The sequence below is a fragment of the Nematostella vectensis genome, chromosome 15, assembly GCF_932526225.1.
Source record: "Nematostella vectensis chromosome 15, jaNemVect1.1, whole genome shotgun sequence".
Taxonomy (NCBI): domain Eukaryota; kingdom Metazoa; phylum Cnidaria; class Anthozoa; order Actiniaria; family Edwardsiidae; genus Nematostella; species Nematostella vectensis.
The window spans coordinates 628,264-645,269 of NC_064048.1; the positions used below are offsets into that span (position 1 = coordinate 628,264).

General features: G+C 42.8%; 2 protein-coding genes across 3 annotated transcripts; one reads left to right on the forward strand and one right to left on the reverse strand.

Annotated features, from left to right (window-relative positions):
* Positions 1 to 288: 288 nt before the first annotated feature.
* LOC125560693 lies at positions 289 to 3,898 on the reverse strand. 2 transcript variants are annotated; one of them, XM_048722873.1, is made up of 3 exons: positions 3,795 to 3,898; positions 1,760 to 3,731; positions 289 to 1,622 (listed from the first exon to the last, which is right to left on the reverse strand). In XM_048722873.1, the coding sequence occupies exons 1-3, from the start codon at positions 3,837 to 3,839 to the stop codon at positions 565 to 567; spliced, it is 3,075 nt and encodes a 1,024-aa protein (XP_048578830.1). In that variant the 5' UTR covers positions 3,840 to 3,898; the 3' UTR covers positions 289 to 564. The 2 variants fall into 2 exon arrangements, with proteins under 2 accessions (XP_048578830.1, XP_048578829.1); XM_048722872.1 differs by having other exon boundaries at positions 1,760 to 3,839.
* Positions 3,899 to 5,538: 1,640 nt separating this feature from the next.
* Positions 5,539 to 10,474, forward strand: LOC116618869. Its single transcript, XM_032383005.2, has 3 exons — positions 5,539 to 5,889; positions 8,064 to 8,312; positions 8,684 to 10,474. Exons 1-3 carry the CDS (start codon positions 5,539 to 5,541, stop codon positions 8,957 to 8,959), a joined length of 876 nt encoding a protein of 291 aa, XP_032238896.2. The 3' UTR covers positions 8,960 to 10,474.
* The last annotated feature ends 6,532 nt before the right edge of the window (positions 10,475 to 17,006 follow it).

The window sequence follows — 17,006 nt, forward strand, 5'->3', positions numbered from 1 at the left end:
AAATCAACTGAAAATCGGACGTTCTTATAAAAAAGTATGTTTTCTATATGGCTAGTGCTCGCTGATGACTTTGCTTTAGCGTAGGCGATGTTTGAAAGTCTATTGAGACACCCAGTTTAGCCAGTCTTTGCAAATTTTAGTTATGGGAACACACTTGAAAGGAAGCAGCTGCAATAAAAACTTGTTTTGTGATTTTTAAAAGGAAACTCAAATACCACGTCTTAATGTCGCTTTACGCGTGAAAAGGAAATGCCCGCTTTGCAACGCAATGAATACACTAGGCACGACTATGGCAGAATATGGGGGGAGACAGACCGATCGAAAGCGAGTTAGCGTGACGTGACGACTAGCGCGTGACGTAGCAACTGTAGTGTAAGCATATGACCTTTAGGCCTCACTCATCTCCCCTACACTCCGCGTGAAGGATCGGACGAGAGTATTGGCTGGTCCACAAACGCACAAGCACACCTTATAGCAAACAAACCCCGCTTGGGGAAGTCGTCAGACAGAACTAACCGCCACAAGATGCAGAATGCATCCCCCCAAGCGCAATAACACCGATGCTTAAGTCAGAGTGACAGGCTGGACTATCGCCATTTTTGGTGCAGCAGTTAATAAAATGTTTTGTGGTGTACGTACGTAAAGCTGGTAGCAATCCGAGGACCAACGACCAAGCACTTTGATAAGCCAGTCGGGCAGGCCTGCAGCGGCAGCGCAGCTTGCCGCCCCAATTCTAAATGAGTGCCCCTTTAAACTGCTATGAGGAAGGCCGCAAGCGCGTGCTGCGTCTCTAAGAATGCTAGAGACCAATGACCGAGTTAGGTATTTACCGGAACGAAACCGAAAAAGTGGTCCTGTTGTGTACCCACAGATGCGAACGAACTCTTGCATCGCGGACACGGCGCATAGGTCGCAACCGGAGCGTGCGATTGTCAAAACGGTGCCTTGCCTGAAAGGGTCGGTTTTGGATGCCTTAATGACGACTTTCATGTAAAGCGGTGCTGAAGGGTTAGGGTGGAAATTTATGTCGACTGGAGATAAGTTATAAACTATGTCAAAGTTGCGTACGCCTGGGCAAGTAAACTCACTACAACGTAAAAAACCAAAAAAGGCAAGTGTGAATGCCGCCCAAATCATATGGAAATCATGTGCGCTTAGCCAGCTAAGCAAAACCGGACGAATGGCTTTTAAGAGCTGTGGAGTTACGGGTTGACGAGCTGTTTTGTGCTGACCCTGCACCCGTAAAATGCCCCGCAAAACCTTGTTTAAAATTAGGCGACCCTGTATAGGGTCCTGGAATCCGTTTTCGATGTGCATGTTGCGAACGGCCGCCAAGTATGTGCGAATAGTACCGTGCTTTACTCTACGCGCGAGAAAGGTAACAAAATAGATAAGAGTACTCTCACTAGCTGGGAGAATGTCTCCGTGGCTGTCAAAAAGCCTATTCATGAGGCAGAAGTCAATGAACTGTTTCTCGCCTGCGTGATAAGTGCGTTTGGTGTTGATAGCAAGGGCCTTATCAGCGTAGTGTTTCACCTCGCGCGTTAGAGGGTCATTAGCGAAGGCGGGATGACACAAGGGGTCTGGTCCGCGGCCGGTGCGAGCTCTCTGAATCGTGCCATCTGAAAACGAGAAAGTGCATCAGAAATGCCGTTGAAATGACCTGGTACGAAGCGACAACGCACAACAAAATTGTGAGCCATGGAAATGCCTACTAAGTGACGCATAAGTGACATAATCCTGGGCGCTTTTGAGTGACCTGTGTTGACAATGTGAACGACTGATTGATTGTCACACCAGAACTGAATTCGCTTGCCCGAGAACTCGGAGCACCATAGGGAGCAGGCTACTACTATAGGAAATAATTCTTGCCATTCGATACTAATGCCTGTCTTTTTGGATATGGCGAGGTGAGGCGGCCATCGGCCTTGGAACCAGCGCCCAGAGAAGTAACCGCCGAAACCGATACTACCGCTAGCGTCGGAATAGAGTTCCATATCCGGGCTGGTTCGGATTGCTTCTTCGAGGAAGAAAGCTTTGCCGTTCCAGTTCTCTGTAAACTGCTGCCAAATTGCTAAATCTTGAAAGAAACCGTGGCTCAATTTGACGTGATGAAATCGGTGATTTACCCGACGCGTGAGATCTATGATGCGCTGAAGGAAAGTTCTACCCGGAACAACAACGCGGCAGGCGAATTGCAAAGTGCCGATCAAGGATTGAAGCTCTATGAGGCGAGCGGAACGCTTTCGCTTGAAATCCCGCAAGGATGCTTTAAGACGTTCTAATTTATCGGAAGGTAAGCGCGCCTCCATACGTAGGGTATCGAGCTCGATTCCCATGAATTCAAGTGTTGTACTAGGACCGATTGTTTTGGAAGCCACAACAGGGGCCCCCACTGAGATAAAGAATTTAAGCAGTCTTGTGAAACTCTCTAAACAGCCTAGTTTAGATGACTCCGCTACGAAAAAGTCATCCAATATGTGAATAACATTACGAACGTTGTAATTATGTTTAAGAACCCACTCTAGCGCTTCGGAGAGTTGATTAAATAAAAACGGCGCCGAGCGTAAACCAAAAGGCAAATATAAATCCACATAATAACGAGACTCCCAACGGACCCCCAGTAAATTCCAGTCGTTCGGGTGTATTGGAATTAGACGAAACGCCGATTTGAGGTCGGTTTTTGCCATAAAGGCACCTTTGCCGAGTGAGGTGAGAATGCTAATAGCGTCGTCCACTCTAACGTACTGGAGTGAGTAAGGGTCTTTAGGAATTCCATCGTTAATGCTATCTCCCTCGGGGAAAGATAAATGATAAATAGTGCGCCAGTCGGCCGAATGTTTTTTGGGCACTACCCCAACTGGGTGGCATTGAAAGTTAGGTAATGGGGGCGCGGAGAACGGGCCTGCCATACGACCTAAGTTGACCTCCTTTTCTATGTTTTTTGAAATTATCTCAGGGTGCACCCGAGCTGAAATAAGATTAGGTGAAACACGAGACTTTTGGGTGCCATCAAAACCGATGCGGGCACCGAACCGTAACGAATTAAGTAGGGAAGTCACGAATTCACGATCTGGATGGGAAGATAGTTCCTGTTCTAGAAGATCTATTTTAATCGGTGTACTTATCGTTGCCTTTCTTTTACTGTGCAGCTGGGCGACCCGGAGCTTGGCTTCTGTTGCCTTGGCGCTGGCCTGCGGATGCGGAGATTCCGGCGCGACACTGGTGAGCGGGATGGGAGTCGGCGCATTTTTGGCAAACGTGAGGGTAGATGCAGGCTTGACGGGAACAGCCGGTGACTCGGTTGAAGTCGAAGCACACGTTGTTACGAGGAATGCGCGGTGAGCGGTGTGTGGCGAGGCGGTGTTGACCAGAAGGGCAGTCTTCGGAGCGATGGAAGGGGCCCGAGTAATCTTGCCCTCTAGTGCCTCGTCCAATGGGCGATCGAGAACCAAGGGAGACGCCGAGCCAGGAGTGCCTTCGCTTGCGACGACTGGTGGTGATGGAATGTCCTGTTGTGGTGGTCGCCAACTTGCGAGAGCGTCGGACACAGTTTTCCGTATTACCGACAGCTGGGCTTCAGAAAAACCGGTCGGATCCGTCGGATGACTGGTGGTCGGATCCGTCGGATGACTGGTGGGCGCTTGGCGCCCCCTTTTGCCCCTCGGGGCTGAAGGTGAAGCCTCCTCACCGCCTCGAGTGGCTTGCCGGAGGCGATCTATTTGTTGCTGCCGTGTTCCACCAGAGGGCAGGTTGAGGGCTTGTAGTCGCAGACCAAGCACCTCGGTAGAAAGGCGAGAAAACTCATCTCCTCCAGACAAACGCGAACGTTTAGGCATATTCAAATGTTTCTTTACAGTACCCGTAGCTTATGAAGCGAAAGAGCGAATGACTTTACTTTAGGTGTGGCGCTTTATATAGGTAGATAGCGACCAATAAGAATTAAGAACGTGTATAGTAAGGTATCTCACGTGAAACATATTGAGTAATACCTGTGCTATCGTAGCATGATACGTGTACTCGTACGATATAATTTACGAGTGACCTTTGAGCCTGGCTCCGGCTCCATTAACTGAAATTACCGTCCCTAGTGGTGACGGTAATTTTGGAATACCGATGCGGGACGTGGCAGGCTGCTTCTGAGATCCGTATACGTAGTAACGCTACCCCTGGCGGGACGACTGGGGACGTGGTGGTTATATTCCAAATAATGGCAATCTAATGTGTTTACTGTAGTTCTGCCTGATAGCCTGACAGCCTTTTGTTTATACTTTCTATTTATTTTCCCAACTTTCTTTCCATAAACAACAGACCCCGACAACCAGACCTTAAATCCTAAACTTATGAAATACCTTAGTGCTCCTTTTCTTTGAGTTTCAACAACTAGATTCTAGTTAATTTGTTCTCTATCGTAAAGCTTACTCTAAAGATCACAATGCTCTACCTTTTGCCTTGATATCTTCGTTATAAATATTTGATTTAGTTACTGATGGGTTACTCTAGAAAATAAAATCACACAAATGAAATCTCTTCTACTTTGACAAAACTTCTGCTTCGAGTTTAAGCTCATGTATCATAAATATTAGCAAATAATAATAATTTTTAAGTTAAAAGATAAGACATGCTATGCTTGGCAACGGTAAACAATCAAAGTTCTTATCAAAAAATAATTATTGTACATAGTCGGGTTAGAAGCATATAAATATTAGATAGAGCAGACTGGTATTGTATATGTCTTGATTTATACAGCTTCACGGTTGGGGTTCACATTTGTCTTCAACGAATCTTCTTCCTCGTCCTCTTTTGCAGTAAGAAAGAACTTTAAAGAAAAGTAAAAGGTAAGAATGACAAATAGAAAGAATGGTATCGTAGAAAAAAGTTACAACACAGCAAAGGAACGTTTTCCGAGTACCATTTTCTGTGTTTCCTTTTTTTATCATATAATTTCCCTATCCATAGCAGTTCCTATTTTGGGGATGAATTAAAACCTAATACGAATAAAAAGGCATGATTTTAGCTTTTTTCATATAATTATTCGCTGTGAAACATTTCCCATTGAAATATCTGAAATCATACGTGAAAGTGCGAAGTTTTTCATTAGATTCAGATCAAGTTTTCTCAGTAATTTTCTTGATCTCTATTTGATCAGTTCATTGTTGTTTTGATTTCGTTATCTTCTTTATCATTGAAATATCAGATGCTTTTTAGATTTTCTCCCGTGTGCGCACTGTAACTTTTATTTTTTTAGTTTTTGCTCGTCATAATTTACCGTTAATCCTGATGAAGGCAGCATTGCCAAAACGTCGAAAAAATTCAACCCAGTGATATATATATTTTCATTTCTTTTATATTAGGAATTAGCCAGAAATCCTTAAAATTCACATAACCTTTGATCACTAAATTACTTAACGGGTCAATCCTTTTTATTTCTACATCGACAATAAAGACGATGATGATGATGGTTTAATGAAGAAAGGCCAAACGCATTCCCTTAACTACTGTATCCATCTTAAGCCTAAAGATACGCCGATCCCCAGGATGAATTTCCCACAGATGCGTGTTATTCTCTTGTCAATCATCCTGCTGTCACGCACTGAGCACGTGATCTGCCAGAACTGTCCCAAAGGGACATGCTACGCTGGGACCTTCTCCAGTAAGGACCACGTGACCAAGGGACGTTATCTGTTGGGGGCGTCGTACAGGAACCTGAGCTCACCGGCAGGTCCTCAGGCCTGTCACTCGGCATGTGTCGGCGACTGTCGGTGTCGAGCGTTCCAGATGTCGGGCAAGCGATGCGAGCTGCTTGATGAAGACAAGGATACCGCGCCTGGCAGGTTCCTCAGTAACCATGACTACCACTACTATGATCTGAAACAGAAAATCATTAGGGTATGTGAAAAGCATTAAGTATGAGTCTAAGGGAATTGCGTTACCGTATGAGTCAAAGGGTACTGCGTTACTGTATAATTCAAAGGGCGTTGCGTTACCGTATGAGTCAAAAGGCATTGCGTTTTGTATGAGTCAATGGGCATTGCGTTACTGTATGAAAGAATGGGCATTGCGTTACTGTATGAGTGAAAGAGCGTAGCGTTACTTGTTGAGTCAAAGGGCGTTGCATTACTGTATGAGTCAAAGGGCGTTGCGTTACTGTATAAGTCAAAGGGCGTTGCGTTACTGTATGCGTCAAAGGGCATTGTTTTACTGTATGCGTCAAATGGCGTTGCCTTACAGTATGAGTCAATGAGCATAACGTTACTGCATGAGTCAAAGGGCGTTGCGTTACTGTATGAGTCAAAGGGCGTTGCGTTACTGTATGAGTCAAAGGGCGTTGCGTTACTGTATGCGTCAAAGGGCATTGTTTTACTGTATGCGTCAAAGGGCGTTGCCTTACAGTATGAGTCAATGAGCATTACGTTACTGCATGCGTCAAAGGGCGTTGCGTTACTTGTTCAGTCAAAGGGCGTTGCGTTACTGTATGCGTCAAAGGGCGTTGCGTTACTGTATGCGTCAAAGGGCGTTGCCTTACAGTATGAGTCAATGAGCATTAGGTTACTGCATGCGTCAAAGGGCGTTGCGTTACTTGTTCAGTCAAAGGGCGTTGCGTTACTGTATGCGTCAAAGGGCGTTGCGTTACTGTATGCGTCAAAGGGCGTTGCCTTACAGTATGAGTCAATGAGCATTACGTTACTGCATGCGTCAAAGGGCGTTGCGTTACTGTATGAGTCAAAGGGCGTTGCGTTACTGTATGAGTCAAAGGGCGTTGCGTTACTGTATGAGTCAAAAGGCGTTGCGTTACTGTATGAGTCAAAGGGCGTTGCGTTACTGTATGCGTCAAAGGGCGTTGCGTTACTGTATGCGTCAAAGGGCGTTGCCTTACAGTATGAGTCAATGAGCATTACGTTACTGCATGCGTCAAAGGGCGTTGTTTTACTGTATGCGTCAAAGGGCGTTGCGTTACTGTATGCGTCAAAAGGCATTGTTTTACTGTATGCGTCAAAGGGCGTTTTTTTACTGTATGAGTCGTCAAAGGGCATTGTTTTACTGTATGAGTCAAAGGGCATTGTTTTACAGTATGAGTCAATGAGCATAACGTTACCGCATAAGCCAAAGGGCGTTGCGTTACTGTATGAGTCAAAGGGCGTTGCGTTACTGTATGCGTCAAAGGGCATTGCTTTACTGTATGCGTCAAAGGGCGTTGCCTTACAGTATGAGTCAATGAGCATTACGTTACTGTATGCGTCAAAGGGCATTGTTTTACTGTATGCGTCAAAAGGCATTGTTTTACTGTATGCGTCAAAGGGCGTTGTTTTATTGTATGAGTCGTCAAAGGGCGTTGCGTTACAGCTAAGATGAGTTACGCCGGTGTGCAAACTGTTCAAACACTCTCCAGCACGCGTGGCTGGCGTTTGATGCATCACGGGACCAAAGGTAACGCAAGACCCCACCAGGTTTTTTTGTGATTTTCAAAGACAACCCACGATTCCGCTGGATTCCGCTTGAATTTGAGTCTCCTAATGTTGTAGCGGTCGCCATATATTTACGACTACCAGAGACAAGCGGACGATGAACACAATGAAATTAATCTGGGATCAAAATCATTGTGGGATTGTGTTCTGTATGATAACCAAAATTTTCGAAATAAAAGAAACGGCCTTCCGACATTTCCTTTATTTTTTTAGATACGGTAACGTTCATTTTCTTTAAAATGACAGTATTTTTAGACGCGAGTTATTTTCGCTATTTAAACGATGCAAATGGGCCCAGCATTGCTGGTTGTGCAAACTGCGCCAGCGGAGCTGTAATATGTATGGATTTATACATTTTTCTTTATAATCAGAGTATTAATCTTTTGAATAAACCGTCAAGCATTTGGGTTCGATAGGGTCTTTAAGGTTGGGTTTGAAGGGACTTATTAAACGAAATATCCCTTAGCTTAGATATTGTGTGTTATAGTCATTAGTCATTTGATCAACAAAACTATTAACGAAACGCAATGACATTCAAACACAGCAAGCTTTTAATTGACTTAGTTTCCTTTTACTAATTGTTGGGATATTTCTCAGGCCTCTCACATGGTGAAATGCAGTAATGGCTGCTGTGTGGGTCAGCGGTGTCTCAACGGAGGGACATGCGTGGAACACTGCGAGGATCCGAAGAAAAAGTTCTCATGCGCCTGCACACCCTCGTGCAGCGGTAGGACGTGTGAGAGATGCGGCACATACCGATCATGCCGTGACCATCACGTGACTTACCGCGAGCTTGGACAAGAGATCGCAGATGGGGTTTACCAAATACAGACCAAGGACGGAAAGGTAAACACATTTTAATATGTAAAACATAATTCTTACTAACATTTGATTAGCATTTATCTTAGGGCTGCCCTTCATACCATCACCCCCGGTCATCAAAGACTGCATGCAATATTTAGAAGTTTTTTGGCCGCAAAATCAAATCCGGATGTATGTATTGTACATTTATGGTATATTTTACGAATACTTGCATTTTTTTTAACCTGGATTCTTTCACGGTGGCCAATTTGAAGAGACCTATGAAATACGCACAGGCATTTCCTGCTTGCTATCCCAAGTCTCCTATTGACCATATAGATGAGGGACAACATTTGTTCGATAGGAATAACTTGCTGCACTTTGTAGAAATCTTACCTTCTTTGTTTTACTTCCAGACTTTCCCGGTGTACTGTGCGTTTGAAAAAAACAGAGTCTGGACTTTACTCGAGTCATTCGCTTTCAAACACAAAGACGATTTTCTCTTGAGTTTTATGGTAAACGCGCCTAGGACTGTTGATACTCCGAACTGGGCCAAGCATAGACTCACCCACGAAAGCATGGTTCACGTGAGAATCGACGCCACGATGTTCAAAGCCACATGCGCGTACGATCAGAAGGCAGAAATCCCCGGATGGCCACATGATCAGATGATTGCACGGTTGGCGGACTGATATTTTCTCGATATTTACAATAAAATGCGTGAAAATGGAATCAATTGTGATACGAAACCAGTCTTGCTCGGGATGTACGGCTAGAATTTTTAATTTGCTAACTTTACACCCACATGTATCTACCGAACTGGGCTACTGTGAGTTTAAACCTACAGGAACAGTGTTCAGTGAAGACAGCTTCGGTTATTTTTTGATAACAAACCCCAAATCAACGTGCTGTAACGGCCCTGAAGCAACAACCCAGTGGTGGGTAGGGCACGAAGTCCACTAATGAAGAATTCCACGATAACAGCATGTGATAAAAGAGCAGTGGAAACTTGAACTATACCCAGTGATGAGTTTCACACGATGTGAAGGCTTTGAATAACTGAAGAATTCCACGATAACAGCATGTAATAAAAGAGCAGTGGAAACTTGAACTATACCCAGTGATGAGTTTCACACGATTTTGAATAACTGAAGAATTCCACGATAATAGCATGTGATAAAAGAGCAGTGGAAACTTGAACTATGCCCAGTGATGAGTTTCACACGATTTTGAATAACTGAAGAATTCCACGATAACAGCATGTCATGATAAAAGAGCAGTGGAAACTTGAACTATACCCAGTGATGAGTTTCACACGATTTTGAATAACTGAAGAATTCCACGATAATAGCATGTGATAAAAGAGCAGTGGAATAAAACTATACCCAGTGGTGAGTTGCTCACAAGGTGCATGAAGGCTTTGAATAACTGGAACGCACGATAAAAAAAACCCATATGCTGCCATGCAAATGTAAATAGAATGATTATTATATTGTAAAAAGATAGATTGTCACGCTAGACATTCCTGTATAATCAAAATATTCAAGTGGTTTTAGTTTTAGAATCGATGAAAACAAATTGGTGGTCAGGTTTCTTTAATTTCATGATTTCCTTGACGTGATTTATTATAGTTATTTAATAGATATGTTATCAAGTCTTTAGAAAAACGTCATTGGTAAATGACGTGGTATCGGAAAAAAATCACCGTTTTGAGATTTCTCTCTATTATGCAGTACAAGTGGAAGGTTGATTATCCATTACCCAAACAACTGTTTTATCGACTATTTTTCTTAATCCTCGTATTTCGCCCCTACTAGACCTAAGCACCGTCACACGATAAGTCTTAGAAATAGGCGTCTTCGGTAATGTTTAATATCGAAGAAAGTATATAAAGAGGGATTCATTGCATGTGAGCTCACGATGCCAAAAATAGTTATTGGCCTATAATCAAAAGGAAACTTGTCATATTTAAACCATACACTGACAAAGGTAACTAAAGTTAACAAAACTATAGAATTGCGGCAGGGAAGCGGTTTGCCCATGTGGTCCAGTTCTAACAAATTAAGTTTAAAAATAAAACTATAAAAAAAGAAAAGCAACCTGCACTGCTGGACCGCAAAAAGGGAAAAGTTACATTGCTAGACATTGCATGCCCTAGTCTTGTACAACATTATTGTCGAGAGGAATAAACCGGTACCTGCCGCCAAGCGGTCAGCTAGTCCTTCATTACCCCCCCCCCCCCCCCCCCCCCCTCGACAGCACGGCCGACACCAATTCAACAGGAGAAACTCGCTCTTATTCCTTCAATACATACGAAACCTTGCATAACTAACACCGACTAATTTGGTGTTACTTATAGGTTAATAAATATATATAAAAAATATATTGTGAAATCCAAACTATGTTACCAATAGAATATCTTCAATCTTTTCCATTACAGTACGGGCAGTATACGGTATGTAGTTACGAAACAGTTATAGTTCCGTATTACTAAGCATTTATTTTTATCGTTTTGCCTCGAAAATTGTAGATTTGAACAATTCAAAACAATCTAAATGATACAAAACCTTTATTAACCTTTCCTGAGATATAAATCCAGCTTATTTCATCCAATGTTTTTTCCTTTCTTACGCAACCATATCCTACAATACACTGTCTGATACAAATATACACCCATGCACTCTTACACTTATCTCCCCTCTTTTTAATCTCCCTCCTTTGCCGCCTCAATATTCCACCTACTTACCGTAAATGATCTAAAGAACGCTCTATCTAAATGAACTCTCCCTAAGTTTACAATTTCATATTGAGCGCCCCTCTCTATTCTTTTAACCCCCTCCCCCGCAACATCACTCCCGGCTCAAAAACAAACGACATAGGAATTCCGTAAAAATAAATCAAATTTTTTACTTAATCTGAGCTTGGCTTCTACTGGGTGAGACCAAGAGACCATGATTAAAGAAAACGAATGATGAAGTCCGTGAAAACTATTTTTTAGAACAAGCAGTTATTTTTAGATACGCCTCTGATTGGTTAGCGCTCACGTTTCCTAGCAACAAGAGTCTTACGCGCGATCACATCTTGAGCAATGTGATCGGGCAAAGGATGTTTCGGAAATCTTTTTGACCGAAAATACCTTCCTTCTTTACGAACGCTGTAAAAATGATCTTCCATAGAGTACGCTGGAGCCAATCAACCGTATCTGGGACATTGAAATGCATAAGGTGCGTGATTTTAGGCTCTGGGATCAACTTCCCCAGTAAAAGTTTTCACTGCTGATTCGCAAATTACTTATAACACAACAATCAATCATAAATCTGTGTTTACAACACACAAACAATTCTCTTCCAATTCCCTTTTAATGAAAAAGATACATCCAGAACTTAATACCATTATATTCACACCGATATTACAAATAAAAGATTTCAAGTCTTTATAATGAAGTAGATCTTATTCCAGTGACAAGGGTTTCTTGAGTGACATGATTTCGGAACATTTGCTTGAAAAATTGAAGTTCATTCATCTAAAAATGTTATAAATCAAAGAACAATAAAGGCCTTCTTGTATTAAAATACATAACATAGACTCTGAGAATGCCTAGGTATTATATCTTATCGAATTGCAGAGAAAAATAACTTTTTAGGAGTCTGCACGATGTATCTTGAATGAACTCCAAATTCACCGTCTCCCCCACGTCTTCCCGTTCAATTATCTACATAACATTTAGATAACTGAACATTAGATAACTTAACAGATGACAGGACACCACCCCATGAGTAGCATTGTGATCATGAGCCTTGAAGAGAAGCTAAAAGGATAAAAACAGGTAGCGAACGAAGTAAAGAAGTGCAGAGGGAAAAATTTGGTGTGAAATTGTACTAGCTCGTGGTGCCCATAACCAAATATGGCGCGACAAACCATGTATGGATGCTATGATTGACAAGCTCGCGCAATCTAAATATAGCTTTCTTGGACGTTATCATGGGCCACGGGGATTCGTTCTCTTATATCATGGTCTCTTGGTGAGACTCATTTAATGCTAAGAAACGCTTGCACGCGAGGGGTGCCACGGGCTATAATTTAACGTGGTCCTGACTAAGAATACAGCCCCACTGCACTGGGATTTCTTATATTGTTATAGTTCGTAAAGAACGCCCCTCTCTTATAAACGCCCTGGGCGTTTATTAAATCATTTACGGTTTTTCTTCACGCTAGAATAACCCCATACATGAACATCTCCATGACAACCAACCTAGCACTTCACAATATCACTATTTACCCTCAATCATTCCACCCCACCCCCCACCTTTTGCCCTTGCGCCTCGGTAGGCATGCCATTCTCGCCATAAAGACAGGGTATAATTGAAATCTATTTTTCCTAAATAGGTTATAAATTTTCGACAGCTCTGTCCCAGGGTTCCGACAATTCCATTTAAAACAATAAAATGATTTTCTATGGGGTAAAGGGTCTAAGAAACATGCATTGTAATATAGTAGTTATAAATTTTTTTTATTTCCTTTCCATTCAGTTAGTTGTTTACATTTGTCACATTACTTTTGTTCAGTCGTTGTATTAAACGTTGGGAAGCCTGTGGTCCCAGTAATTGATTGATCATGCGCTGACATAGAGAAGTAGTCGTGGGCGCAATTCCCTCTACGCCCGCGGGAAATTGTTACCCCCAAAAGGGGATGATTTTCCTTCGGGTTATCCTTAATGAGGCAAAAAATCTTACAATCTTGGTGTAGTGTATCGGGATGTCAGGTTGTAGATAAATATCCAATAAAAGAGACAGTATGTATCACTGTTAAATCTTTATAGCTGGAACGTAAACATGGCCGAACTCAAAAAGCACATGCTCGCCTTCTACTAACTGCGCATGAGCAGTCGGAGGGGCTACTGCGCATGACATAGTAATTCTAAATATATAACAACTGCCCTCTCTCAAGTTAAATAGTAACTTATCTAGGCTACGCAGTTCAATAAAATCTATCAGGAGGTTTCCGGTCTCTAGATGGGTATCTCTTGACAGGGGAGGCAATCCCAGGTGGGGTCATGACTTCTGAACCCATACTCCCTAGTGTCTCAAGTGTCCCACAAGGTCTAGGCACAGGCTCTGTAGCTTGTGTAGTCTCAACTCCTTCAGTATCCATTGTTAATGGAGACCCCATCTCAGGTAAATCCGGTAAAAGCACCTGAGGTGTACTTTCACCTTCTTGACTAATCACTGTAGGAAAGCCATTGGGCTTCCGGTAAGTATTACCCAGTGCTTTCTGATACAACGGCTTTGGAGCTAACTGATTGGAAGGAATATACCTAGGGCGTAATTGTTCCTCATGTATCTTCCATATTACATCACCAACTTCTACATCAAAATTTCGGGGACTGAATGTCCCAACTATTAAACCTGGTAGCCACTTTGCCCCCTTCCCAAAATTCCTAGCGAACACAGCTTGATCTTGAGAGTACTTGGGTTTGTTGTTCAAATTATCTTGAAAAATCTTAACTTCTTGTTTCATCCCTCTTGTTCGCAAAGCACTAAGCCGTATCCGGGGCTGTCTGTTTAGTAACAGTTCAGAGGGTGATTTTCCTGTAGCATTGGGTGTGGCCCTATAGGTCAACAAGAATCTATCTAATTTAGTCTGAAGTGATTCACCAGTACTGCCAATTTTACCTATTTTGTCTTTAAAGTCCCCCACATACCGTTCTGCCAGCCCATTTGTGGCGGGGTGTCCCCTTGCTGTGGTTGTATGTAAAATGTCATTACTCCTTAAAAATTTCTGAAACTCATCACTTATAAATTGGCTGCCATTGTCAGAAACTAGGTGTTCTGGCAAACCAAAATGACTGAAAATATGTCTCAGTGCTGAAATGTTGTTAGCTGAATTGGCGGTAGTCATAGGTACAATTTCCACATACTTAGAGTAGGCATCTACAACAACTAAGAACATTTTATCTAAATATGGTCCTGCAAAATCTATGTGTAGTCGTTTCCAGGGACCCCTTAGCCATGCCACGCAGCTGTCTTTGATGAAGGCGGAGCCTTAGCAGCTTCCTGACAGGCGACGCAAGCCTTCACAGTCTCCTCAATTTGTTAGTCCAGTTTTGGCCACCATAAATATTTACGAGCAAGTTGTTTCATCTTCACTATGCCAAAATGTTCTGCATGCAAGTCATTTAATACAATTCCTTGTAATGATTCTGGAATAACAACACGAGAATCCCATAACAATACTCCATCCTCACAGGATAAATCTAACTGCTTGTAGAAGTAAGGGAGGAGTTCCTTTCCTGGTTTATCAGGCCACCCGTTCCTAGTGTAATCAAGTACTTTCCTTAAAACATTATCTTTCTTGGTTTCCATGGCAACTATAGAAGCGGTTACAATTTGTTCCTCTTCGATAAACATAACATTGACTGTCACTTGTTCCTCGGAAGAGGGTTCACACTCCACAGGTTTTCGTGATAAGAAATCTGCAAAAACATTGTCCTTGCCTGGGATAAACTATATGGTGTAATTGTATGCAGCTAAGAGTAAAGCCCATCGCTTAATGCGAGCCGACGCTAACTGGGATACAGGTTTGTGTTCTCCCAGCAATGTAATCAAGGGCTTGTGATCAGTTAGTTACTTAAAATGTCTACCTAATAGGTATTGTCTGAATTTGGTTACTCCAAAAACAATAGCTAAGGACTCTCGCTCAATTTGAGAATAGTTCCGTTCTGCAGAGCTAAGGGTCCTCGAAGCATAAGCCACAGGCTGCAAGGTTCCATCAGGCCCGGGCTGCAAAATAGTTGCCCCCACCCCGACCGAGGAAGCGTCACAGTGTAGAACTAGTTCAGCTGCAGGATCATAATGTTGTAACACTGTATCAGAACACATAGCAGACTTAAGGCACTCAAAAGCCTCTTGCTCAACTTTCTCTCATTTCCATGGTGTATCCTTGCGTAGTAGCTTGTATAGTGGGGAAGCTAGCTCAGCAAAGGCAGGTACAAACTTCCGTAAGAAATTTGCAGAGCCGATGAACGACTGTAGTTCTGCAACATTTCTGGGGGGTTCCGCATCCTTAATAGCTCGCACTTTCTCAGGTGCTGGCGAAATCCCTACTGCAGAGATGCAAAATCCAAGGTAAACAATCTGATCAAGCATAAAATGAAACTTGCTTTCTTTAATTTTCAGACCACATTCTTGTAGACGCTGTAGAACTCGGTGTAAATTTTCAAGGTGGATTTCATCTGTCTCTCCGTTGATCAAAATGTCATCAATGTAAACGCAGCAGCCGGGTAGACCCTTTAAGACATTCTCAATGGTGCGCTGAAAATAGAAACAGCGCTGTTAATTCCATAAGTTAGCCGTTTGTACTGGTACAATCCTTTAGTAGTATTGACGGTAGTAAACTTACGGGACTCTGGGGAGAGCTCCAGTTGATGGTAAGCCTGAGAAGTCCAGTTTGGTGTACTTTTTCCCTCCTGCTAACTTACCCAACAATTCTTCCAGTGTAGGGACTGGGTATTGTTCAAGTGTAGAGTGCTTGTTGATAGTGACAGAGTAACCCCCACAGATGCGTAAATATCCATTGGGTTTGACTACTGGTACTGTCGGTGAGGACCAGTCAGAGTGTTCAACTCTCTCAATAATATCCTCAGCCTCCAACTTTTCTAAGGACTGTTCATATTTGTCGCGCACCGCGAAAGGTACAGTTCTAGGCTTCACAAACACTGGATTACTATCATCTACTTGCAAGGAGACTTGTACTCCCTGGAGTTTTCCAACAGTAGTAGTATCAAAAAGAGCTGGGTATTGATGTATTATATCCTCCGTAGTAGTCGGTACGACACTAAAAATGTTCTGCCAAGGTAGTGTAAACTTGGACATTAGGTCTCTCCCCAGAAGGGAGGACCCCTCAACGATTCGAATCTTCAGATCATAAACTTGGTCTCCTACTTGGATGCACATTTCACTCTCCCCTAAGCACTTAATGGTATTTCCCGTGTACCTTTTAAGTAGAATCGTAGGTGGTTTCAATGTTTGGATGCTGCCTCCAATGCTCTTAAAATCTTGACCATTTATGAGTGTAACTGCACTGCCCGTATCGACTTCCATGGTGACTTCCTTGCCCTCAATAACCATGGCTAACTTGTATAAAGGGGGGTTTCCCTCTCCTGATCCCCCAACATGATGTATGTATACTGTATAAATTGAGTCAGCTGCAAGCTCAGAATCAGAAACAACGTCTGGCTCCCTGATGTGTTCCTCTGTTGTGATCTGGTAGGTTTGCCTAGACTTTTCATCTCTTTTCTTTTTAAACAAACTCGAACCAGGTGTCACTGTTTCGGTTTCCATTTGTACTGAGTGGTGGAATCTGTACGTTTCGGCCACCTCCAGGGCCTTCAGTTTGTAAAAACCGCTTAAAATGGTCGTCAGTTCATGAAATGTCTTCTCCGCTGGTAAATCTGGTAAGCACAGGTCTTTTAACGTACTGTATGTTGTTTTTCCGATGAGTGAGATCGCAACTGACACCTTTTTCTTGTCAGCCGCTAGTCGTTCGGCTTCTGTTGCTCCTGCTGCTAACTGTCCAAACGCTCGCTATAATCTGCAAAATCACCACCATCGAAAGGCCCCAAAGCACCAATATTCCTTTGCACACCTTCCATTTTTCCTCGTCGCCAATTGTAGTGTATTGGGAAGTCAGGTTGTAGATAAATATCCAATAAAAGAGACAGTATGTATCACTGTTAAAACT